Here is a 27,200-nt window from a genome sequence, read left to right on the forward strand (position 1 = left end):
GAACCCCACCATAACATCCTTAATGGCATCAGAGAGACCCTCTCTGAAATTCGCCGCCAGGGCGCACTCATTCCACTGAGTAACGCAGGATCCCCTGGAGCCAATGCAAAAGCCCAATCCTGAGGGTCGCCCCGGAGCAAGGAAATCACAATCCTGACCTGCTGAGCAGGATCTCCAGCAGAGCGAGATTTCAGGGACAAAAACAACTTGCAATTATTTTTGAAATTTTGAAAGCAAGATCTATTCCCCGAGAAAAATTCAGGCAAAGGAATTCTAGGTTCAGATATAGGAACATGAACAACAAAATCTTGTAAATTTTGAACTTTCGTGGTGAGATTATTCAAACCTGCAGCTAAACTCTGAATATCCATTTTAAACAGGTGAACACAAAGCCATTCCAGGATTAGAAGGAGAGAGAGAGAGAAAGGCTGCAATATAGGCAGACTTGCAAGAGATTCAATTACAAGCACACTCAGAACTGAAGGAAAAAAAAAAAATCTTCAGCAGACTTCTCTTTTCTCTCCTTTCTCTGTCAATTAATTTAACCCTTTATGGCCGGTCAAACTGTTATGGTTCTCAATGGCAAGAGAACATAGCCCAGCAAACATAAGAACTGGCTCTTGGAAGGATGGAAACTAAACTGACCATGAACTAAACCTGCCGCACAACTAACAGTAGCCGGGTAGCGTAGCCTGCGTTTTATCCCTAGACGCCCAGCGCCGGCCGGAGGACTAACTAATCCTGGCAGAGGAAAATATAGTCCTGGCTCACCTCTAGAGAAATTTCCCCGAAAGGCAGACAGAGGCCCCCACAAATATTGGCGGTGATTTTAGATGAAATGACAAACGTAGTATGAAAATAGGTTTAGCAAAATTGAGGTCCGCTTACTAGATAGCAGGAAGACAGAAAGGGCACTTTCATGGTCAGCTGAAAACCCTATCAAACTACCATCCTGAAATTACTTTAAGACTCTAGTATTAACTCATAACATCAGAGTGGCAATTTCAGATCACAAGAGCTTTCCAGACACAGAAAAGAAACTACAGCTGTGAACTGGAACAAAATACAAAAACAAACAAGGACTAAAGTCCAACTTAGCTGGGAGTTGTCTAGCAGCAGGAACATGCACAGAAAGGCTTCTGATTACAATGTTGACCGGCATGGAAGTGACAGAGGAGCAAGGCTAAATAGCGACTCCCACCTCCTGATGGAAACAGGTGAACAGAGAGGATGATGCACACCAGTTCAATTCCACCAGTGGCCACCGGGGGAGCCCAAAATCCAATTTCACAACACACAGCGCTTGGCAAATGACAGATCCATAAGACTCAGGGCAGCACCTGAATCCACAAACGCCATAACAGGGTAAGAGGACAATGAGCAAATTAAAGTCACAGACAAAATAAATTTAGGTTGCAAATTACCAATGGCGACAGGACTAACAACCCTTGTTAGGCGTTTAGAGCATGCTGATATAACATGTGTAGAATCACCACAGTAAAAACACAACCCATTCTGACGTCTATGATTTTTCCGCTCATTTCTGGTCTGAATTCTATCACATTGCATCAAATCAGGTGCTTGTTTAGACAACACCACCAGAGGATTAGCGGTTTTGCGCTCCCGCAAACGCCGGTCAATTTGAATAGCCAGCGCCATGGAATCATTCATACTTGTAGGAATGGAGAAACCCACCATCACATTCTTAATGGCTTCAGAAAGGCCATTTCTGAAATTTGCGGCCAGAGCACACTCATTCCACTGAGTCAGCACGGACCATTTCCGAAATTTTTGGCAATACACTTCAGCTTCATCCTGGCCCTGAGAAATAGCTAGCAAGGCTTTTTCTGCCTGAACCTCAAGATTGGGTTCCTCGTAAAGCAATCCGAGCGCCAGAAAAAACGCATCAATATTTGCCAATGCCAGATCTCCTGGCGCTAGCGAGAAGGCCCAATCCTGAGGGTCGCCCCGTAAAAAAGAGATAACAATTTTAACTTGCTGAGCTGAGTCTCCAGATGAACGGGGTCTCAGAGATAGAAACAATTTACAATTATTCCTGAAATTTCTAAACTTAAATCGATCTCCAGAAAACAGTTCAGGAATAGGTATTTTAGGTTCAGACATAGGACTACTGGTAACAAAATTTTGTATGCCTTGCACACGAGCAGCAAGCTGGTCCACACTTGTAATCAAGGTCTGGACATCCATGTCTGCAGCAAGCTCAAGCCACTCAGAGGTAAAGGGGAGGAAGAGAGGAAAAAAAAAAAACAACTCAGAATTTCCTTTCTTATAATCCCACTTCTGCAATGCATTAAACATTCAATGTAGGCCTGGCATACTGTTATGACCCCAATGGCAGAGGGTCTCAGGAATAAAAACCAAGTCTGCAAACACAAAAAACCAGCTCTTAGGGCAGTGGTAACTGGGCTGACCATATATCTAATCCTAGCACCACAAATAGAAGTAGCCGGGAAACGTGCCTACGTTGGTTCTAGACGTCTCGCGCCAGATGGAGAACTAACTAACCCTAGAAGGGAAAAGAAAGACCTTTCTTGCCTCCATAGAAAAGACCCCAAAAGTTGGATACAAGCCCCCAACAAATAATAACGGTGAGGTAAGAGGAAAAGACAAACATAAGAATGAGCTAGGTATTTAGCAAAGAGAGGCCCACTAGCTAATAGCAGAATATAGTAAGATGACTTATATGGTCAGCAAAAACCCTATTAAAATATCCACGCTGGATATTCAAGAACCCCCGAACCGACTAATGGCCCAGGTGAGTGCCAAACAGAAGAAAGAAAATCCCAGAGTCATATCACTAGTGACCACAAGAGGGAGCCAAAAAAGTCTAATTCACAACAGAGGTAGATCTGAGTGTCATCGGCATATAGATGGTACTGGAAGCCATAGGACCTTATGAGTTGTCCCAGTCCGAGTGTATAGATTGAGAAGAGTAAGGGTCCTAGGACAGAGCCTTGAGGGACACCAACAGAGAGGGGGCGAGATGAAGAGGTAGTATGGGAGTAGGAAACGCTAAATGTGCGGTTGGCGAGGTATGAGGAGATCCAAGATAGGGCAAGGTCTTTGACCCCAAAGGAAGAGAGGATCTGTAATAGGAGGCAGTGGTCAACTGTGTCGAAGGCAGAGGACAGGTCTAGGAGGAGGAGTATAGAGAATTGTCTGTTAGCTTTGGCTGTAAATAAGTCGTTAGTAATTTTGGTTAGGGCAGTCTCAGTGGAATGGTGGGGATGGAAGCCAGACTGTAGGTTGTCGAAGAGAGAGTTAGATGCAAAGTGAGGAAAGTTCAGCATGGACGTGCTGCTCAAGGAGTTTGGATGCAAATGGGAGCAATGATATGGGGCGATAGCTGGACATAGCGCTTGGGTCAAGGGATGGCTTTTTGAGGATAGGTGTGATTGTGGCATGTTTGAAGGCAGAGGGGAAGGTACTAGAAGTTAGTGAAAGGTTGAAGAGATGGGTTAGGGATGGGATTAGTGTGGTGGTGAGGTTGGGGAAGAGGTGGGATGGGATGGGGTCAAGTGCACAAGTGGTGAGGTGTGATTTGGAGAGAAGATGAGCAAGCTCCCCTTCAGAGATTTTGGAGAGTGAAGTTATGGGGTTTGGGCAGTGGTCTCTCATACAAAGGGGTTGTGGTGGTTGGACAACAAAGACTTGCCTTGTTTGGGCTATCTAATTTTTGAAGGGCGTGGCAAAGTCCTCGGCAACGATTAGGGAACTCGGAGGCGGCAGTGGTGGGCGGAGGAGGGAGTTAAAAGTGTTGAACATCTGTTTGGGGTTGTGGGATAAAGAAGATACGAGGGTTGTGAAGTAGGCCTGTTTAGCAGAGGTGAGAGATGATTTGAATGCCAGTGTTGCTTGTTTGAGTGCAGTGAAATCATCTTGTGAATGCGTTTTCTTCCAACGCCGTTCTGCAAATCTCGATACTTGCCGAAGCTCTTTAGTGATGTTATTGTGCTAGGGTTGTCTATTGGTTCGTCGCGCTCTGCTATGCATGACAGGGGCAACCGTGTCAATAGCTGATGCAAGAGTGGCATTGTAGAAAGCAGTGGCAGTGTCTGTGTCGTGGAGTGAGGATATAGAGGACAGTGGTAGGATAGAGTCAGAGAGTGTGTGGGTGTCTAGGTGTGCAAGGTTCCTGCGTGGGTGCGCATGGTGCTGGACGTGGGTGACAGGTGAAAAGGACAGGGATGAGAAAGTGAGTAGATGGTGGTCAGATAGAGGGAGAGGGGAGGTAGTGAAGTTAGACAGGGAGCATAAACGGGTGAAGACCAGGTCTAATGTATGTCTGTCTGTGTGGGTGGCTGAGGAGGACCACTGAGTAAGTCCAAAGGATGAAGTAAGGGACAGGAGTTTGGAGGCTGCTGACTGGTGGGTGTCAATGGGGATATTAAAGTCACCCATGATGATGGTGGGAATGTCGGCAGAGAGAAAGTGAAGGAGCCAGGTGGAGAATTGGTCAATAAAGGCAGTGGTCGGGCCCGGAGGTCGGTATATGATGGCCATTTGGAGGTTGTAGGGGGAGTAGATGCGGACAGAGTGGACTTCAAAAGAGGGGAGGATAAGGGAGGGTAGAGGTGGGATTGGGTTAAAGGTACAGTTGGAAGAAAGGAGAAGACCCACTCCTCCACCATGTTTGTTGCCAGGGCGAGGAGTGTGGGTGAAGTGGAGGCCACCGTAACATAGTGCAGCAGGGGAGGCTGTGTTAGAGGGTGTCAGCCATGTTTCGGTGATGCCCAGAAAGAAAAGATTCTTAAGAAAAAGTTGTAAGTGACTGAATATTTGGATTTCATAATAAAGCTATATTTTATATTTTTAATATACATTTTGGGTGACTACACATTTTGTATATAAGGACCACTTTAAGCAGATGAGTATTAAAGGGACACTGTCACCTGAATTTGGAGGGAACAATCTTTAGCCATAGGGGCGGGGTTTTCGGGTGTTTGATTCACCCTTTCCTTACCCGCTGGCTGCATGCTGGCTGCAATATGGGATTGAAGTTCATTCTCTGTCCTCCATAGTACACACCTGTGTAAGGCAATCTTGCCTTGTGCAGGCATGTACTACGGAGGACAGAGAATGAACTTCAATCCCATATTGCAGCCAGCATGCAGCCAGCGGGTAAGGAAAGGGTGAATCAAACACCCGAAAACCCCGCCCCTGTGGCTAAAGATTGTTCCCTCCAAATTCAGGTGATAGTGTCCCTTTAAAGAAACCTGCTCACCTGCCTCTCTCCCAATTCCCCACTGCTGCCTGCCTTTTGTCTCTGACAAACAGGTCACTCATGTTTCAGTGAACTGTCAGTCAGAGAAAGGAGGCAGAAAGTGGGAAAAAACTGAGAAACAGGTGAGCTGTAAGTGCAGTGTGCACACACCTGATGACAGGTTCTCTTTAAATTAAAACCCCAGCTTGATGGACCCATGTATTTTTTAATCTATAATAAATATACCAAAAGAATATGAGAATGAGCATGACGAACTGGGACCTGGAAATCTTTGGTACTTGGAAATCAAAACTGACTTGATACTGTGAGGACATGGAAAATGTCATTGTGTTCTCAACGATGCAGCAGTGCAATGATACTGCTTTTGATACCATGGCTTTACTTTCCAAAAGCATGTTGTTCTGCCCTTATCTAAAAGGTATTAAATTGAAAAAGAAAATGGGTATTTGGCATGCCTACGCTATTCAAGTGCACTTTTATATTTTGTGATATTTCCTGATAAATTTGCTCACTCGGCTGCACATAGAGGTAGACACAGAAACGCTGTGTTTGGGCTGGTGAAACGCACCAAATAATTATAAGGATGGTATAAGGTGCGTTCACAGCACGGGGTCCACCGTGCAGAGATGACACCTGCTGCTTGGAAATGGCGGACAGTATATGGCGGTATAATGTGAACACACACGGGTTAGCTTCACCCGGAATGTAAGGAAGCGAACCCTGTTGCGTTACAGGGCCGCAATACAGCAGAGTAAACACTACTATTGGGTCACAGGACTCTGCCCCAAGGACACGAGGTTAGAGTCCCTCTAGACCACTAGCGCTCGGCGCTGCAACTGCGGTGCCAGGGAAAAGCCTAAATAATAATTTACTGCACTGAGTGCGTGCAGCACCGCTCTGGCGAACACCACCAACCGCCCTAACTAGGGACACTGGTTGCGCACGGTGCAGAATTGGCTAACGCTGCTGCTGAATGCTATATTTTGTGCCTTGTGCCGGATGGCACTAACTGGCGCTAGACAGCTCTGACATTCGCGAGCATCCATCAACACTAGGGATGGGAATGATTCGGAGCTTTCGCCAGAACAGGCACACATCCACACGCACACAATAATTGATGCAATTGAATAATTGAGTGGCCATGCAAACCTTTTATATCTGTAGCCTTCCAGGACCTTCCTAGTGCTCCAATCGGAGCCGCTACAGGACCTGAGCATGTGACCCCCGACCACCAATGAGAGGTCGTCCTGTGGGCATGTTCAGTAGAAGAAAAGCAGGACTTAGTCCCTGGAACATCTGCTCGCTTCTGATCAATGCTGATTACAAAGCCAAAGCCTGAGCCTGGAATGGCAGCTGTAGCCAAACGCACAGTATCTGTTTGAGCCAGACGCTGGGACCGACGTCTCTGCTGAGCAGGCTCCACTGTGGCTGAAGGAGAATGGGAGACCGCAGCGGACATGGTTCAAGATTCCCCCTGTGCAGTGGTGGGAACTCAAAACCTAACATTACCCCCCTCCTGAGCTGTGGAGCCTGACTGTGCTTAACAGGCTTCCAGGACCTGTTCTCTGGGCCATAACCCTTCCTATCCACCAAATAGAATTTTTTGCCACGTATCACCTTACACCCCATGATAGCGTTCACCTCATAATCATCCGTGGACGAACCCGATGTCCCGGGAGATGACTCGGAAAACCGGAACATGTGAACGGGCTTTAGGAGGGACACATGAAAGGTTTCAGTGATACCTAGTCGATGAGGAAGGGCCAGACGGTAGACCACAGGGTTAACCTGTTCCAGGACCTTGAAGGGACCCAAGTAGCGAGGCGCAAACTTAGTGGACTCAACTCGCAGCCTTATATTACCGGCAGAGAGCCACACAAGGTTGCCAGGAGCAAAGGTCGGAGCGGGGCACCGATGTGCATTGGCGGAGACCCTCATTCTCACCTTGGAGGCCCGGATAGCATCCTGTGTGCGGTCCAAAATGTCATGTGCCTCCACAGCCCAGTCTGCACCCTGGAGTCGGCGGAAGACACGGGCATGGGCACAGGAACCCGCGGATGCTGGCCATAGTTAAGGAGGAAAGGGGGCTGCCCAGTGGAGTCGGCTACAGTGCTGTTCAGTGCAAACTCCGCCGACTGTAGCAAGGATGCTCAGTCATCCTGGCTAATAAACAAAATGTTGCAGGTATGTGACCAGGGTCTGGTTGGCCCTCTCTACCAACCCATTCGTATCGGGATGGTATGCTGAAGAGAGATTCAGCTCGATGCTGAGTAGATGACAAAGCTCACGCCAGGACCGAGATGCAAACTGGGGACCCCGTCACTGACAATTTTGTCTGGTATATCGTGTAAGCGGAAAATATGCTTGATAAACAACACTGCCAAGGCCCGTGGAGAAGGTAGCCGTGGAAGAGGCTCCAAGGGCACCATTTTGGAAAAGTGGTCGGTGACTAGCCAAAAATAATGGTGCAGTTACGGGACTTGGGTAAGCCCACCATGAAGTCCATCCCGACCATTTCCCAGGGCCTGTCTGCCACTGGCAGGGTGTAAAGTAGCCCAGCAGGCCGTTGTCGAGGAGACTTATTCTTGGCGCAGGAAGCACACGCCTGAATATAGTCTCTGACGTCACAGGCCATATGCGGCCACCAGTACATCCTCGCCAGAAGCTCAACTGTCCTCTTAGTCCCAAAATGGCCACCCACCCTGAACGAGTGAGCCCAAGAGAGGACCTCTGGTTGCAAATTAGATGTCCCAAAAGTCTTGCCCGGGGGCACAGACTCTAGCGAAACCAGAGCAACGGTCCTCAGACTCTCCGAAGGGACAATTAACCGAGGTTCCTCCTCCTCCTCCTCCACTGATTATACTATGGAGCGGGAGAGAGTGTCTGCATGGATGTTCTTCTCCCTGGAAAGATAATGGAGAGTGAAGAGGAAATGGTAGAACAACAAGGAACATCTAGCCTGGTGAGAATTTAGCCGCTGGGCAGTCTGCAAGTAAACCAAATTTTTGTGGTTGGTATAGACTTGGAAAAAAAAAAGGAGCCCCCTCCAGGAGGTGTCTCCACTCCAAGAAGGCCAACTTCATAGCTAGCAACTCCCTGTCCCCGATGGAATAATTCCTCTCCGCCGGTGTGAAGGTCTTAGAGAAAAAGAAGCAAGGATGCTTCCGACCTTGAGCAACCATTTGGAATAGGACTGCTCCAGCACCGACAGATGAGGCATCCACCTCCATTATAAAAGGTTTATCTACATCAGGGCGATGTAGAATGGGAGCGCTAGCAAAGTGGGGCTTAATAGAGAGGAAGGCCTTGGAGAGCTCCTCCGACCACAATTTGGGATTTGCTCCCTTCTTGGTGAGGGTTACCAAGGGAGCTACCAAAGTAGAGAAATGGGGAATGAACTGGCGAAAATAGTTAGTGAACCCCATAAAGCATTGCACCACTTTGAGAGAATGGGGTTCTTGCCAGTCCATCACAGCCTGTAGCTTGGTAGGATCCATAGCCAATCCTTGGGCAGAGATGATATAGCCCAAGAAAGGCAAGGACTCAAACACACACTTCTCCAACTTTGCATAGAGGGAGTTTGCCCGTAGGAGGTCAAATACTTTGCAAGCATCTCTCTGGTGGGAGTCTATATCTGGAGAGTAGATGAGAATATCATCCAGATAGACTACGACCGACATGGATAACAGATCCCAGAAGATGTCGTTCACAAAGTCTTGGAAAATGGCAGGAGCATTACAAAGCCCAAAGGGCATCACCAGGTATTCATAGTGCTCGTCCCTGGTGTTAAATGCTGTCTTTCATTCGTCCCCCTCACGGATGCAAATCAGGTTGTAAGCACCCCGCAGATCAAGCTTAGTAAATGCCCTCGCTCCCCGCAACCTATTGAAGAGCTCAGATATCAGGGACAGAGGATCCTTGTTCTTAACAGTGATGGCGTTAAGACCCCTGTAATCTATGCATGGACATAATTCTCCGTTCTTTTTCTGCAAGAAGAAGAACCCCGCCCCTGCAGGTGACACTGACTTCCTAATGAATCCTCTTTCCAGATTCTCCTGGATGTATTGGGACAACACCTCTGTTTCCGGGAGAGATAAGGGATAGACTCGACTCCGGGGAGGTTCTGCACCAGGCAAGAGGTCAATAGGACAGTCATAGGGGCGGTGGGGTGGAAGGGTCTCCGCAGCCCTCTTGGAGAACACATCCGCATAGGGCAAATAGTGCTTGGGGAGAGAGGAAAGATCTGCGGGTACTTCAGTAGTAGCAACCTGAGCGCACTCCCTCAGACATCTACCCTCACAAGATTCACTCTATTCCACAATTCTCCCAGAGGACCACTCTATATGAGGAGAGTGGTAGCGTAGCCATGGTATCCCTAACAGGACCTCATCAATTCCCTTGGGAATGACTAGCAGGGAGATAATTTCCTGATGAGATGGTGACATAGAAAGAGTAAATGGGATGGTCTGGTGTGTTATCTGTGAGGGCAGTGTCGACCCATTCACCACTCGTATGGTCACTGATTTGACGAGCATCACCAAAGGTATTGCGTGCCTTTGGGCGAAAGCTGAAGACATGAAGTTGCCCTCCGCCCCAGAATCCATGCAAAGCTCTACCATATGAGTGGATGGGCCTAAGGTAATTGTCCCCTTGAAGGACAATTTGGAGGAAAACACGTCGCCGTGTCTAGTGTACCTCCTCCTACAACCACTAGATGCTGACGTTTTCCCAACCGCTGGGGACATTTCCTGGCATAATGTCCTGTGACTGCTGGTAGAAAGGACAGACCTTGAGTGCGCGAGCGGTCCGGGACTTAGACCCCACTCGTGACACCTCCTCATGTGGCTCGGACGCCTGGACCGGAGATTTCAGAGGTTTGGCAAATGTGGGAGCCAGCCGAAACCTCTGCCAACACTGGACTTGCTCCAACCTTCGCTCGTTGAAATGAAGGTCGATGCAGGTAGATATAGCAATTAGCTCCTCCAGTGTGGCAGGAATCTCCCTAATGGCCAAGGCGTCCTTCGCATGGTCAGCCAGTCCTCTCCAGAATACAGGAATGAGGACTTTATCCGGCCACTCCAGCTCTGATGTTAAAGTCCAGAAATGGACAGAAAAATGACTGACCATGGATGAACCCTGTGCCAATGCCAGCAGTTTGAGCGCTGTATCATGGGTGACACGAGGTCCCAAAAAGACCTGTTTCAGTGTGCCCAAGAACCGTAGAGCGTTCTGCACCACATGATCGTCGTTCTCCCACAGCGGCGTTGCCCACTCCAGCACCCTGTCCAACAGGAGGGATATAATAAATCCCACCTTAGCCCGCTCTGTGGGAAAACGTGCAGCCAGGAGCTCAAGATGTATAGCACACTGGCTCACGAATCCCCGACACAGTTTACTGTCACCAGCAAATTTGTTTGGTAATGGGAGACGGGATAATGTCGGAGCAGGGGTGGCAGTGGACAAAGTAGATGCAGCCATGCTAGCAGCCTCAACAGCAATTGCGGTAACATCCACGGCTGAGGTTGTGCGCTCAAGAGCCGCCAACCTGCCCTCCAGCTGCTGGATGTACCGCTATAGTCGCTGTTTGCCCACCATTAATAGCCAGACCCTGGCGCTAGTATAATGTTAGGGCTGGCAGAATGCACCAAATAATTATAAGGATGGTATAAGGTGCATTCACAGCTCGGGGTCCACCGTGCAGAGATGACACCTGTTGCTCGATAATGGCGGACAGTATATGGCAGTATAATGTGAACGCACACGGGTTAGCTTCACCCGGTATGTAAGGAAGTGAACCCTGTTGTGTCACAGGAATGCTAGTATTGGGTCACAGGACCCTGCCCTAAGGACACGGGTTAGAGTCCCTCTAGACCACTAGTGTTCGGCGCCTCAACTGCAGTGCCAGGGAAAAACCTAAAAAATAATTTACCGCACTGAGTGCGTGCAGCGCTGCTCTGGTGAACACCACTAACTGCCCTAACTAGGGATAGGTAAGCGCACTGGTTACGCACGGTGCTAACCGGCTAATGCTGCTGTTAGACGCTATAGATTGTGCCTTGTGCTGGATGGCACTAACTGGTGCTAGACAGCTCCAACATTTGCGAGCATTCATCAACACTAGGGATGGGAATGATTCGGAGCTTTCACCAGAACAGGCACACATCCACACACACAATAACTGATTTATACTAGCGCTTGGCCGAGCGGCCATGCAAACCTTTTATATCTGTAGCCTTCTAGGACCTTCCCAGTGCTCCAATCGGAGCCACTACAGGACCTGAGCATGTGACCCCCAACCACCAATAAGAGGTCTTCCCGTGGGCATGCTCAGTAGAAGAAAAGCAGGACTTAGTTCCTGGAACGTCTGCTCGCCTCTGATCAATGCTGGTTACAAAGGCTGAACCTGGAATGGCAGCTGTAACCAAATGCACAGTATCTGTTTGAGCCAGACACTGGGACCAACGTCTCTGCTGAGCAGGCTCCACTGTGGCTGTAGGAGAATGGCAGATCGCAGCGGACATGGTTCGAGATTCCACCTGTGCAGCGGTGGGAACTCGACACCTAACATGCTGTCTCTGTAAATCTCCTACTGGTTTATTAAAGGTACTGCATAAATTAGTGAAGGGTTAACAAAATAAACATGGGTGTTGAGAAACCAGAGTATATCTTAATTATCATAACATCTACCATTATCCCAGCGGAAGAGTAAGGGTATGTGCACACATTGTGGATTTCTTGCAGAAATTTCCTGAAGAAAACCGGAAATTTTCTGCAAGAAATCCGCATTTTTTTTTTTGCGTTTTTTTCGCGTTTTTTTAGCATTCTGCAAGCGTAATTAGCTTGCAGAATGCTAAAGTTTTCCAAGCGATCTGTAGCATCGCTTGGAAAACTGACTGACAAGTTGGTCACACTTGTCAAACATACTGTTTGACAAGTGTGACCAACTTTTTACTATAGATGCAGCTTATGCCGCATCTATAGTAAAAGATAGAATGTTTAAAAATAATTAAAAAAATAAAAAAATGCTTATACTCACTCAGACATCTCCTCACCGGCGTCCGTTCCTCTTCCTATAGCTGGTCTGTGCGCACAGGACCTTCCGTGACGTCACGGTCACGTGAGCGGTCACATGACCGCTCACGACCAATCACAGGACAGTGATGTCATCGGCAAGGTCCTTCAGCGTACATCAGCTACAGGAACCGAAGCGACAGCATGCAGTGGAGGTGGGAAGACATCGAGGGTGAGTATAGGACTATTTTTTATTTTAATTCTTATTTTTTGACCACTTATATGGTGCCCAGTGCGTGGAGGAGAGTCTCCTCTCCTCCACCCTGGGTACCAACCGCACATAATCTGCTTACTTCCCGCATCGTGGGCACAGCCCGTGCGGGAAGTAAGCAGATCAATGGACCCCTAGGTGTGCGGAATCCCCTGCAATTCCGCATTTTAATGAACATGTTGCTTTTTTTTCCGCGATGCGATTTTTTCGCGGAAAAAAAGGCTACATTTGCACAAAAAATGCGGAATACACTTAAAATAATAGGAGGCATATGTAAGCGTTTTTTTCGCGTTTTTATCACGTTTTTATAGCGAAAAAACGCGAAAAAAACGCGAAAAATACTTAACGTGTGCACATTGCCTAAAACCCAGTCATGTGCCATATGTTGGGGTAATTGCTGAGATTGTTCTGTTTGTTATTGTGTGTTGTGGTTCAATAAAGTATTGCCACACTGTTTTACCTTAACCCTGTGTTGTCTGTGTAGTGTATTGCCCACCGGGAGATAGAGGGGGCGTAAAGGGGTATGATCCCTGGTTCATGCAGTCTTGCTATAGACAGCCGGGCCAGCGGACGAGAGCACTCACTGACCCCGTTCCTCCACAATGGGCTTTCTGGCCTAACGGGAAAACAAAAAAAACATAGCATATGACACAGTCCATGTTGCTGCAGGGATCTGCCCACTCAGGAATAAACATAAAAAAGGTTCAACTTTCCTCATCATGAGCAAACGCATCTCTAGAGGTCTGCTCTCCAGGCACACCCAACACTGAATTAGTCAGAAGGCTATGTATTTACCATCTGGACTCCACTCTGGGGTGGAGATATGGTGAACAGCCTCCCACCTACTCTTCAGCTGTTCACTAAACTTAGCCCTTATCATGGCCGATTAACCCCTTTCAACACTTAGTATGTTGGAACATTTTCCTAGGTCCATATCTCTGAAGCTAATAATCTTTGTGACACATATCTCCTCTCCAGTACTTTGCCAATGACTTTGTCACAATTTGTAACTTGATAGTTATTATACCTTACAAGAGGAATTGTCATTACTTGTCCCGGTTGGACTTTTTTCTGATTACTAAACTGTCTCACTACTGTTATCTAACTTTCTTCCTTGACTGCGGAGACCCGTGTGTCGTAACTAGTGCCTTCCCCCCTACCACCAATCCCGAAAAGACGACACCAACAGGCTCGGATGGGTTGAACTAGTCGGTCACAGTTTATTAATTTAATAAGCAGGGAGGGGCAAATTACATTTCGCAACGGGCTCACAGCCGTGGGCCCAGTCTGCGACCGACAGGCGGCTAGCCAATGAGCGGTTACGAAGCTTCGCCCCTCCCTCCATTTCCGCTGTGACTTAAAATAACAGTATTATTATCGTCAGCATTAAATTTCAAGTAATAAAAACATTTTTTTTTTTTTTTATAAAACGTCATAAACACATTAGTAAATATGTATGGGAGGGAGGGTGGGACAATTGCTTCCAGAGGGTCAGCCGGGGAGAAAGAGGAAGGAACTGACCCCGGCACCTGGATTTAACCCTTGTGGGTGTGGCCAGACGCCCCTTCCTCTCTCTTCCCGTTGGTCAGCTGGGCGTCCCAATTAGTGCATCACCTGGGGGAGTAGTGTGAGGGGGGAATTGGCACTGCACGGTGTTTCCTATTATCTTCATCTATAAGGGGCTCTGCAGTCAGAGGCACATTCCCTATGCGGTACCGTGCCTGCCATTCTCTCAAATGTATGAAAAGTTTATGCTGTACACTATTTACATTGCAATTTGCACCAGACCAGAACTGCTGTTACTTAAAGAATCATATGACATAAAGGATATTTCTAAATGGAAAATGTCATACACTATTTAGCATTAAAAAGTGAAACTGTTTATAAACTGCCTGATAACACCACATTTTGAATAGGCAAAACAGTTTGTTCATCTCAGGAAGGCTTTTTTAATTTTGAGAGCTGGGAGGTGGCGGTGACCTATCTTGTTCTCTGTGTATGAAATTTGGCAATAGGACATCTGGAGTGTTCAAGGTCATTACAGCGATATGAGACAAATAAAGTTCTTCCTAGATGAGTAACATAATCAATCCTTCACTAATATAATCCTGTATAAGTATCTGCAAAAACAGTACCCAAAATAATTTGTTTGTAATGTTTACATTTTATAATGTTGCAAGTAGTGTTGAGCGATACCGTCCGATACTTGAAAGTATCGGTATCGGAAAGTATCGGCCGATACCGGCAAAGTATCGGATCCAATCCGATACCGATACCCGATACCAATACAAGTCAATGGGACTCATGTATCGGACGGTATCCCTGATGGTTCCCAGGGTCTGAAGGAGAGGAAACTCTCCTTCAGGCCCTGGGAACCATATTAATGTGTAAAATAAAGAATTAAAATAAAAAATATTGCTATACTCACCTCTCCGACGCAGCCTGGATTTCAGCGAGGGAACCGGCAGCGTTGTTTGCTTAAAATTCGCGCTTTAACTTCCTTACGCTACTAACAGAGGAAAAAAGTATCACTCCAAAGAAGCACACCACGCAAAAAATAGAAACATGGTATATGGAAAAAACACAGGATTTTATTGACACACAAAAATAAAACATACTTAAAAACCATAAGCAAAGAGCCCTGTCCACATCAATGTACATAACAGATATAGTAGCTCATATAACCTAAAATACATAACCTAGAATGCATTTAATAATGAGCAATTATTTAGAGCCTGCCATCACTCGAAACCCAATAGAAAACCATGTAAGGTAAGTGCAAAAAGCACAGAACTACCCAAAATAGGGTTAGACAACCTATTATGACTGGTGCCTGGACACCTGTATGGCTCATGGGACACTCAAATCAGTCTGAGACCATCCACATAGAAGTCAAGCCCCAGGGCATAAAACAAGCACAACGGACAATAACCGATAGATGCAAGAAAATGCTGAGATGGAACTTTACCAGGCACGAGCAGTCCGTGGAACGGCAGGTGAAGGGATGGGACAGGGGCCAAGTGCACTTCCCCTGACGAAGCCCTCTCCTGAAGGGCGACACGCGTTGGGCTGCATTGGCCCCTGTCCCATCCCTTCACCTGCCGTTCCACGGACTGCTCGTGCCTGGTAAAGTTCCATCTCAGCATTTTCTTGCATCTATCGGTTATTGTCCGTTGTGCTTGTTTTATGCCCTGGGGCTTGACTTCTATGTGGATGGTCTCAGACTGATTTGAGTGTCCCATGAGCCATACAGGTGTCCAGGCACCAGTCATAATAGGTTGTCTAACCCTATTTTGGGTAGTTCTGTGCTTTTTGCACTTACCTTACATGGTTTTCTATTGGGCGTGTCCAGCCTCCCGTGACGTCACGGCTTGTGATTGGTTGCGTCGCCCATGTGACTGCGACGCAACCAATCACAACGCCGGAACGTAATTTTAAAATCCTGAAGGACCTGAAATTACGTCACGGCTTGCTGTGATTGGTTGTGTCCCGGCCACATGGGCGGCGCGCGACCAATCACAAGCCGGGACTTCGCGTAAGGAAGTTAAAGCGCGAATTTTAAGCAAACAAACGCTGCCGGTTCCCTCGGTAAGGTGCAGGCTGCGTCGGAGAGGTGAGTATAGCAATATTTTTTATTTTAATTCTTTATTTTACACATTAATGTTGTTTCGATACCGATACCCGATACCACAAAAGTATCGGAATACCAGTATCGGAATTCCGATACAGCAAATATCGGCCGATACCCGATACTTGCGGTATCGGAATGCTCAACACTAGTTGCAAGTAAGACATATGATGTAGAGATGCATTTGTTTTCTTCTGATTGGTATTCTGTCATATTGGTTCAAATTACCAGAATTTACTGAAATTGACTTAAAACTACTAAACATATAATGTAACTAAAAATCTAAATTATAAAATTTACCAGCCCATTTTCATTGTTGGTAACTGCAAGGTCATCTTCATTCCCATCAAATGCTTTAATTTCAATGCCAAGATTGGATTCAGGATTCTTCAGCCAGTTTTGAAGCACAGTTTTCACATCTATACTTTGCCAAGATCCAGGTCCTGGATTCATCTCAAGTTTTAATGCTCGGATTCCAATATGTCTTGAACCATCTTTCAAAGGCTTAATGAGTCTTAAGATTTGCACCACAACTGTTGTAGACCTTTGGACAGGCTTTAGATAAATCCATAACTGGGCCTTTGAAATTTTATTTAGCTGAATTTTGGAGCTTACTTTAAAATAACAGCATTTTGGTTTTTCAGCAACATCAGCTACAAATTCAGCTGTAAAGTAAAAATGTTTATAAATCAGATTAAAGTTCTTTTAACAGTTACCATTCAATGTTTATTAAAAATTATTATTTTTTCTTTAGCTACACTATAACATTATAATTAAAGCCATTTAATACAGAAATACAGGTGCTTCTTACAAAATTACAATATCACGAAAAAGTTAAGTTATTTCAGTTTTTCAACAGAAAAAGTGAATCTCATATATTAATTAGATAGAGCCATTACAAACAGAATGAGATATTTCAAGTGTTTATTTCTGTTAATGTTGATGATTATGGCTTATATTATGGTTATAAGATCACATTTTTATAGATAATTTTTTATATTATTAGCAACAATGGATTGTAAATGTGAGATTGCTTAAAAAAATCTTACAGACTAAAGAAAATAGTCAAATCAATTGTATTACAGCAAAATATAGTTTTTCTCTAGCCTATATATTTTTATTTTACTTTGTTACATTTTTATCTTGAATTATAATAAAAAAGTTACAAACTGTAATATAAAAATATTGAATTCACTTTGTTATGTGCCTTAATCCCTTAGTGACAGAGCCAATTTTGTACTTAATGACCAAGCCAATTTTTACAATTCCGACCACTGTCACTTTATGAGGTTATAGCTCTGGAATGCTTCAATGTATACCACTGATTGAGATTTTTTTTTGCGACATATTGTTCTTCATGGTAGTGGTAAAATTTCTTCAATATGACTTGTGTCTATTTATGAAAAAATGGAAGTTTTGCAATTTTCAAACTTTTAACTTTTGTGCCCTTAAATCAGAGTCATATCGCACAAAATGGTCAATAAATAACATTTCTCACATGTCTACTTTATATCAGCACAATTTTGGAAACATAAGTTTGTTTTGTTAGGACGTTATGAGGGTTAAAAGTTGACCAGCGATTTCTCATATTTCCAACAAAATTTATAAAACCCTTTTTTAAGGACTACCTCACATTTGAAGTGAGTATGGGGGGTCAATATAACAGAAAATACCCCAAAGTGACACCATTGTAAAAACTGCACCCCTCAAGTTGCCCAAAACCTTATTAAAGAAGTTTATTAACCCTTCAGGTGCTTCACGATAACTAAAGCAATATGAAAGGAAACAATTTTACTTTCACAAAACAATATTTTGGAACCAAACTTTTTTATTTTCACAAGGATATCAGAAGAAAATTGACCACAAAATTTGTTGTGCAATTTCTCTTGAGTACGCCGATACCCTGTATGTGGGGGAAAGCCCCTGTTTGGGTGCATGGCAGGGCTCAGAAGGAGGGAACCGTTTGACATTTTAAATGCAAAATTGGCTGGAATCAATGGCAGGCAGTATGTCGCATTTGGAGACCCCCTGATGTACGTAAACAGTGGAAACCTCCCAATTCTAACTCCAACCCTAGCACAGTCCTAACCCCAACTCTAATCCCAACACACCCCATACCCTAATTCCAACCCTAACCTTAACCCTAACCACAATCCTAACCGCAACACCACAACCCAAACCCTAACACAACCTTAGCCCCAACACAACCCTAGCCCCAATACTAACACTAGCCCCAAACCTAACCCTAGCCCAACCCTAACCCTAGCTCTAACCCAGCCCCAACCCTAACCTTAGCCCAACCCTAAACTTAGCTCTAACCTCAACCCAAACCCTAGCCCTAACCCTAGCCCAACCCTAACCCTAATAGCCCCAACCCTAACCCTAGCTCTTTCCCCAACCCTAGCCCAACCCTAACTCTAGTCTCAACCCTAACCCTAGCTCTAACCCCAACCCTAACATTAACCCGAGCCCAACCATAACTCTAATGGAAAAATGGAAATAAATACTTTTTATTTTATTATTTTTACCTAACTAAGGGAGCTATAAAGGGGCGTTTGATTTACTTATTTTATTTTGGGCTCCTATTGTTGCCGGGTGCCAGCCGGCAGATCTTGTTGGGTAAACTGCTCATGCACCCACCATTTTATTCTCAGAAGCAGACACCGAGGGTCGGGGAACACTGCTGGAAGTAGCAGGGGCCTCAGGGGACCCCATTTCTCTCTCCTCTGGTATGCTAGATCATATCAAATGAGAGAGAAATAAATGGGAAATCTGTCTTTTTTTGGCAGTTGCTGTTATTTGGTGAATAACGGTGATCGCAACACTGGGGGCGGTAAAAACTGACCTAAATCATGTTTTCTGGAGTTTCAGCTACCTCTGGTAGCTGAGACCCCAAAGATTTTTCAACGCCGGGAGCGCTATAACCTTATTTCTCAGCGCTGTTAAAAAGCGGCACTGAGGAATAAGTACACTTCACTGCTGCCGTTAAAAGGTGAATCGGAGGTCATTAAGGGGTTAAAAAACACATGCATGATGTCATGCAGTAATACATATTATCAAATGTTAGGAATTTGTTTAACTATGATTCCTAGCTACAAGATGTTATAATCAATTTAATGCAAATCAATTCAGGTTAAATTTTAAGAAATTTGCTGGACTTAATTTGTAATTCAACTAGCGTGAATTGAAAAAAAAGTATACCACCACATTACGCAAATTGGATGATTGTGTCGTCGAGAGAATGCTAACCTCAAGCATGCCTGTGTGTGTTTCCCAATAATGTCTTGCAGCTGTCACATGGAATTGTAAAGCACTTCTAATAAGGAGGTACTATAGTAGCTTGTATAAAAGCCAAGCCAGAGTAAAGACCAGCCATTTTAGGGAGAATCTGGAAACGTAAGGTGATATCAGAGTGCACTGTCAAGCAACTGTTAATGAGAGGAATTCATAAAGCATTGGATAAAACTAAAGTGTGCATTGTAAAACTGAAGCAGTAAAGAAGATGATATCTGCTAAAGTTGGTGGCATTGCTTGTAACAGGGGTGGTGGAACCACTGTGTCGTGATCCGAGGAGAGCCTGGAGGGGTGTGATTGGGCAAATACCTGAGTTTTCACAAGAGCCCCTGATGATGAGGTTAGACATGGCTCTAGATGGACTCCAGGAGCTGCTCCAGGATAGACTTCGAATGCACTGTAGCTGACCATCAAAGGGGCAGACAGATGAAATGGCCAAGACAAGTTGAACTTGATAAGTACAGGCAGACATGACAGGAATGCTGGGAAATATGGCAAGTGAAAACAGGTACGACTGGTATACAGACTGGCACGGCAGGTACGGCTGGTATACAGAGTCGCTCGGCAGGAGCAGGCAGGTACAGCTGTTATACAGACTGGCATGGCAGGTGCAGGCTGGTATGGTTGATATTAAGGAAGGCTGGTGAAGGTGGGCACTGTTGATGTTCCGGCAGGCAGGTGCTGGAATACAGGGACACAAAGCAAGTATGGGAAGATAGGTGTTGTGAATTCTGTTCTCGAACTCCCTCCTGTGGTCATGAATGGTACTTCGGTGAGTTCTGTCCGTGGACTCCCTCTGGTGGCTGTGAGTGGAGCTGCTGGTTCTGAGATTCCTTCCCCACCTGCCCTCGTTTAGGGCTAGGCTGGATTCTCTATTTAACTCCACTCAGATCGTTACTCCATGCCAGCTGTCAATGTTCTAGTACTGGTTCAGATCTCTCCTGGATCTTTCTGAGGACCTGTCTTCTCCAGCGAAGCTAAGTTCCTGCTTGTTCATTTGTTACATATGGTTTTTCTTGCTAAGTTCTAGTCCAGCTTTCTATCTTGAAACTGCCTGGCTAGCTGGAAGCTCTGGGGGTGCAGAGTGGCACCACCGCACCGTGAGTCGGTGTGGGGGTATTTCTTGCACACTCTGCGTGGTTTTGTAATTTTTTGTGTTGACCGCAAAGATCCCTTTTCTATCCTCAATCTGTTTAGTTAGACTGGCCTCCCTTTGCTAAAGCCTATTTCATCCTGTGTTTGTGATTTCCTCTTAACTCACAGTCAATACTTGTGGGGGGCTGCTTTTACCTTTGGGGAAATTTCTCTGAGGCAAGTGAGGCTTTGTTTCCTTTCTTTAGGGGTAGTTAGCTCTTAGGCTGTGAAGAGGCGTCTAGGCAGAGTCAGGCACGCTCCACGGCTATTTCTAGTTGTGTTGATAGGAGTAGGGTTTGCGGTCAGCAGAGTTCCCATTTCCCCAGAGCTCGTCCCGATTCCGTGTTCAACTATCAGGTCATTCCTGGTGCACCTAACCACCAGGTCCATAACAGTACAGCTGGCCAACAAAGTGTTAATGCATCTCAATAGAGGGAAAAGAGAAGTTCTGAGACCATTTTTTTTTCTCTGCAGTGTGTTTTGCCTTTCTTTTCCCCTTAAACTCTGGGTGGTTCAAAACTCAGGTGTGGATATGGACATTCAAGGTCTGTCCTCTAGTGTAGATCAACTCGCTGCAAAGGTTCAAAACAGTCAAGATTATGTAGTTCAGAATCCTATGTTGGAGCCTAGAATTCCAATTCCTGATTTGTTTTCTGGGGATAGATCTAAATTTCTGAATTTTAAAAACAATTGTAAACTGTTTCTTGCTCTGAAACCCCGCTCTTCTGGTGACCCTATTCAGCAAGTAAGAATCATTATTTCTTTGTTGCATGGCGATCCTCAAGACTGGGCATTCGCCCTGGCGCCAGGAGATCCTGCATTGTGTAATGTAGATGCGTTTTTTTCTGGCGCTGGGATTGCTTTAGGATGAACCAAATTCTGTGGATCAGGCAGAGAAAATTTTGCTGGCTTTGTGTCAGGGTCAGGATGAAGCGGAGGTATATTGCCAGAAGTTCAGAAAGTGGTCTGTGCTTACTCAGTGGAATGAGTGTGCCCTGGCAGCAATTTTCAGAAAGGGTCTCTTTGGAGTTCAGAAGGTTTCCTTTTTGGGTTTCATTTTTTCCCCTTCTACTATCGAGATGGATCCTGTTAAAGTCCAAGCTATTTATGATTGGACTCGGCCTACATCTGTGAAGAGCCTTCAGAAATTTCTGGGCTTTGCCAATTTTTACCGTCGCTTCATCGCTAATTTTTCTAGTGTTGTTAAACCGTTGACTGATTTGACCAAGAAGGGTGCTGATGTGGTTAATTGGTCCTCTGCGGCCGTTGAGGCTTTTCAGGAGTTGAAACGTCGTTTCTCTTTGGCTCCTGTGTTATGTCAGCCAGATGTTTCGCTCCCTTTTCAGGTCGAGGTTGATGCTTCTGAAATTGGAGCAGGGGCTGTTTTGTCTCAGAGAAGTTCTGATTGCTCTGTAATGAAGCCATGCGCTTTCTTTTCAAGAAAGTTTTCGCCTGCTGAGCGTAATTATGATGTTGGCAATCGGGAGTTGTTGGCTATGAAGTGGGCATTCGAGGAGTGGCGACATTGGCTTGAAGGAGCCAAGCATCGCGTGGTGGTCTTGACAGATCACAAGAATCTGACTTATCTCGAGTCTGCCAAGTGGTTGAATCCTAGACAGGCTCGTTGGTCGCTGTTTTTCTCCCATTTCAATTTTGTGGTTTCGTACCTTCCGGGTTCTAAGAATGTGAAGGCTGATGCCCTTTCAAGGAGTTTTGTGCCTGATTCTCCTGGGGTTCCTGAGCCAGCTGGTATTCTCAGAGAGGGGGTAGTTCTGTCTGCCATCTCCCCTGATTTGCGGCTGGTGCTGCAGGAGTTCCAGGCTGATAGACCTGACCGTTGTCCAGCGGAGAAACTGTTTGTCCCTGATAGATGGACTAATAGAGTTATCTCTGAGGTTCATTGTTTGGTGTTGGCTGGTCATCCTGGGATTTTTGGTACCAGAGATTTGGTGGCTAGGTCCTTTTGGTGGCCTTCTTTGTCGCGGGATGTGTGTTCTTTTGTGCAGTCTTGTGGGACTTGTGCTCGGGCTAAGCCCTGCTGTTCTCGTGCCAGTGGGTTACTTTTGCCCTTGCCAGTCCTGAAAAGGCCCTGGACGCATGTTTCCATGGATTTTATTTCAGATCTTCCTGTTTCTCAAAGGATGTCGGTCATCTGGGTGGTTTGTGATCGCTTCTCTAAAATGGTCCATTTGGTACCCTTGCCTAAATTGCCTTCTTCCTCTGATTTGGTTCCATTATTTTTCCAACATGTGGTTCGTTTGCATGGCATTCCGGAGAACATCGTGTCTGACAGAGGTTCCCAGTTTGTTTCAAGGTTTTGGCATTCCTTTTGTGCTAAGATGGGCATTGATTTGTCTTTTTCTTCGGCTATCCATCCTCAGACAAATGGCCAAACCGAATGAACCAATCAGACTTTGGAAACCTATCTGAGATGCTTTGTTTCTGCGGATCAGGATGATTGGGTGACCTTCTTGCCATTGGCTGAGTTCGCCCTTAATAATCGGGCCAGTTCGGCTACTTTGGTTTCGCCTTTTTTTGTAATTCTGGTTTTCATCCTCGTTTTTCTTCAGGGCAGGTTGAGCCTTCGGACTGTCCTGGTGTGGATTCTGTGGTGGACAGGTTGCAGCAAATTTGGACTCATGTGGTGGACAATTTGACCTTGTCCCAAGAGAAGGCTCAACGTTTCGCTAACCGCCGTCGCTGTGTTGGTCCCCGACTTCGTGTTGGGGATTTGGTTTGGTTATCATCTCATTATGTTCCTATGAAGGTTTCTTCTCCTAAGTTTAAGCCTCGTTTCATTGGTCCTTATAAGATTTCTGAAATTCTTAATCCTGTATCATTTCGTTTGGCCCTTCCTGCTTCTTTTGCCATCCATAATGTGTTCGATAGGTCGTTGCTGCAGAGATATGTGGCGCCTATGGTTCCCTCCATTGATCCTCCTGCTCCGGTGTTGGTCGAGGGGGAGTTGGAGTATGTGGTGGAGAAGATTTTGGATTCTCGTATTTCGAGACGAAAATTTCAGTACTTGGTCAAACAGAAGGGCTATGGTCAGGAGGATAATTCTTGGGTTGTTGCCTCTGATGTCCATGCTGCCGATTTAGTTCGTGCCTTTCATTTGGCTCATCCTGATCGGCCTGGGGGCTCTGGTGAGGGTTCGGTGACCCCTCTTCAAGGGGGGGTACTGTTGTGAATTCCATTCTCGAACTCCCTCCTGTGGTCATGAATGGTACTTCGGTGAGTTCTGTCCGTGGACTCCCTCTGGTGGCTGTGAGTGGAGCTGCTGGTTCTGAGATTCCTTCCCCACCTGCCCTCGTTTAGGGCTAGGCTGGATTCTCTATTTAACAATAAAAACTGACCTAAATCATGTTTTCTGGAGTTTCAGCTACCCCTGGTAGCTGAGACCCCAAAGATTTTTCAACGCCGGGAGCGCTATAACCTTATTTCTCAGCGCTGTTAAAAAGCGGCACTGAGGAATAAGTACACTTCACTGCTGCCGTTAAAAGGTGAATCGGCGGTCATTAAGGGGTTAAAAAACACATGCATGATGTCATGCAGTAATACATATTATCAAATGTTAGGAATTTGTTTAACTATGATTCCTAGCTACAAGATGTTATAATCAATTTAATGCAAATCAATTCAGGTTAAATTTTAAGAAATTTGCTGGACTTAATTTGTAATTCAACTAGCGTGAATTGAAAAAAAAGTATACCACCACATTACGCAAATTGGATGATTGTGTCGTCGAGAGAATGTTAATGAGAGGAATTCATAAAGCATTGGATAAAACTAAGGTGTGCATTGTAAAACTGAAGCAGTAAAGAAGATGATATCTGCTAAAGTTGATGGTATTGCTTGTAACAGGAGAGGAGAGGAGAGCCTGGAGGGGTGTGATTGGGCAAATACCTGAGTTTTCACAAGAGCCCCTGATGATGAGGTTAGACATGGCTCTAGATGGACTCCAGGAGCTGCTCCAGGATAGACTTCGAATGCACTGTAGCTGACCATCAAAGGGGCAGACAGATGAAATGGCCAAGACAAGTTGAACTTGATAAGCACAGGCAGACATGACAGGAATGCTGGGAAATATGGCAAGTGTAGACAGGTACGACTGGTATACAGACTGGCACGGCAGGTACGGCTGGTATACAGAGTTGCTCGGCAGGAGCAGGCAGGTACAGCTGTTATACAGACTGGCATGGCAGGTGCAGGCTGGTATGGCTGATATTAAGGAAGGCTGGTGAAGGTGGGCACTGCTGATGTTCCGGCAGGCAGGTGCTGGAATACAGGGACACAAAGCAAGTATGGGAAGATAGGTGTTGTGAATTCTGTTCTCGAACTCCCTCCTGTGGTCATGAATGGTACTTCGGTGAGTTCTGTCTGTGGACTCCCTCTGGTGGCTGTGAGTGGAGCTGCTGGTTCTGAGATTCCTTCCCCACCTGCCTTCGTTTAGGGCTAGGCTGCATTCTCTATTTAACTCCACTCAGATCATTACTCCATGCCAGCTGTCAATGTTCTAGTACTGGTTCAGATCTCTCCTGGATCTTTCTGAGGACCTGTCTTCTCCAGTGAAGCTAAGTTCCTGCTTGTTCATTTGTTACATATGGTTTTTCTTGCTAAGTTCTAGTCCAGCTTGCTATCTTGAAATTGCCTGGCTAGCTGGAAGCTCTGGGGGTGCAGAGGGGTATTTCTTGCACACTCTGCGTGGTTTTGTAGTTTTTTGTGTTGACCGCAAAGATCCCTTTTCTATCCTCAATCTGTTTAGTTAGACTGGCCTCCCTTTGCTAAAGCCTATTTCATCCTGTGTTTGTGATTTCCTCTTAACTCACAGTCAATACTTGTGGGGGGCTGCTTTTACCTTTGGGGAAATTTCTCTGAGGCAAGTGAGGCTTTGTTTCCTTTCTTTAGGGGTAGTTAGCTCTTAGGCTGTGAAGAGGCGTCTAGGCAGAGTCAGGCACGCTCCACGGCTATTTCTAGTTGTGTTGATAGGAGTAGGGTTTGCGGTCAGCAGAGTTCCCATTTCCCCAGAGCTCGTCCCGATTCCGTGTTTAACTATCAGGTCATTCCTGGTGCACCTAACCACCAGGTCCATAACAGATAGGTACAAGACAAGTAAAATGACTAGTGGGTACTGGAGACCTGACAACTAGCAAGCAAGCAGACAGCTGACTTGCTCAGGCACCTCCATTCAGGTGGAGGTGCATTAAATAATATTATCTCCCAGCCATTGGCTGGGGACACTTTAGAATGGCATGCGCTCTCCCTTTGTGAAGTAGAGAAGGAGCGCATGTCCGTGCCCAGACCCAGGGCAGCAGTCAGAAGAGGGGGAAGTGTGGGATAGGAGCCACATCGGTAGGTCGGTGTCCCTGCTGGAGGAGGGGAGAAGCATGCAAGCACACCGGCTCTAAAGTGCTGTTGATCTATACCACTTTGCAGATTTCAATCCCTTTTGAGAAATCATGGCATGTACTCAAACTCTATGAAAGTTACCCAGCCATTTATTGCAGAATGCTGTGCCCATTTGGTGCTGTTACATACAGGAGAGTGTGGGCCACTCTCTAGACTTGGCAGTGAGCTCGAAATTCCCTTGCACCATTGGCACATGGGGTAGCAGTTATGAACAAGAACAGTATAGGTTTTTGATCACACAGTGGCTCAATGTTTTCAAATGCAGCAATGCACCACTGCAACCAAACCAACTGCTTCATGTCCTTCTCAATATACATGACCCTGTTCCGAACAGTGACAGGGCATAGCTTTGCATCTCTTCCCTTCCCTATGGTTTTACTCTTGTAAGGTAAAGCACTGCCAGGCAGTTATACAGCTTTTGACCAAGGGTGACAAAAGTCATACAGTGCATGAGTTGCTCTTCCTCATCAAGCAGGGTTTACTGCAATTGGGCATTTGTCGTAACAGACATTGTCTGAAACTGTCAAACTGCACTACGTTTGCGTTTTTTTTTTTTTCAAATTAACTCATAGTTGTTTGCCTCTTAAAGGAAATCTGTCAGCAGGATCAACATTCCTAATCTGTCTACATGGCTATTCAGGTCATAGAAAATTGAGTACAATTTTATCCTGATATCTGCAACCTGATGTCTTATTCCTGAAAAATTCATGTTTTTTTTATATGTAAATGGACTGTTAAGATCTATGGGTTGGACACAGATTTCCCTGAGAATCTGCCTCCAGAGCTTTTATTATTGTAACTGAAATGGGGGTTACCAGTGTGAGACATGTAGAAAAATATAGCAGACTGTCAGTCTTTACATGTTTTACACTGGTAATTATTGAAATAATGCCTATTATTGTGTATATTGCATCAACTACAATTTCTACTGTTTAACCCCTTCACCCCAGGCTATTTTTCGTTTTTGTTTTTCGCTCCCCTTCTTCCCAGAAACATAACTGTTTTACTTTTCTATCAATATGTCCGAGTGAGGGCTTGTTTTTTGCAAGATAAGTTGTACTTTTGAACTACACCATTGTCTTTACCATATAGTGTACTGGAAAATGAGGAAAAAAATCCAAGTGCAGTGAAATTGTTGAAAAGTGCAATTCCACAATTGCTTTTATTTATTTATTTTTTTATCATGTGCATTACATGCTAAAACTAAC

At 45.5% G+C, this 27,200-nt stretch overlaps 1 protein-coding gene across 1 annotated transcript in view; it reads right to left on the reverse strand.

Moving 5' to 3' along the window:
- Nucleotides 1-27,200, reverse strand: part of LOC143786152 (growth/differentiation factor 8-like) — a 323,945-nt gene that overhangs the window by 146,718 nt on the left and 150,027 nt on the right. Inside the window, exon 2 of the mRNA XM_077275441.1 lies at nt 16,456-16,820. Coding sequence (XP_077131556.1) covers nt 16,456-16,820 — 365 coding nt within the window. The remainder of the gene's footprint in view (nt 1-16,455; nt 16,821-27,200) is intronic.

The sequence above is a fragment of the Ranitomeya variabilis genome, chromosome 7, assembly GCF_051348905.1.
Source record: "Ranitomeya variabilis isolate aRanVar5 chromosome 7, aRanVar5.hap1, whole genome shotgun sequence".
Classification (NCBI taxonomy): Eukaryota; Metazoa; Chordata; class Amphibia; order Anura; family Dendrobatidae; genus Ranitomeya; species Ranitomeya variabilis.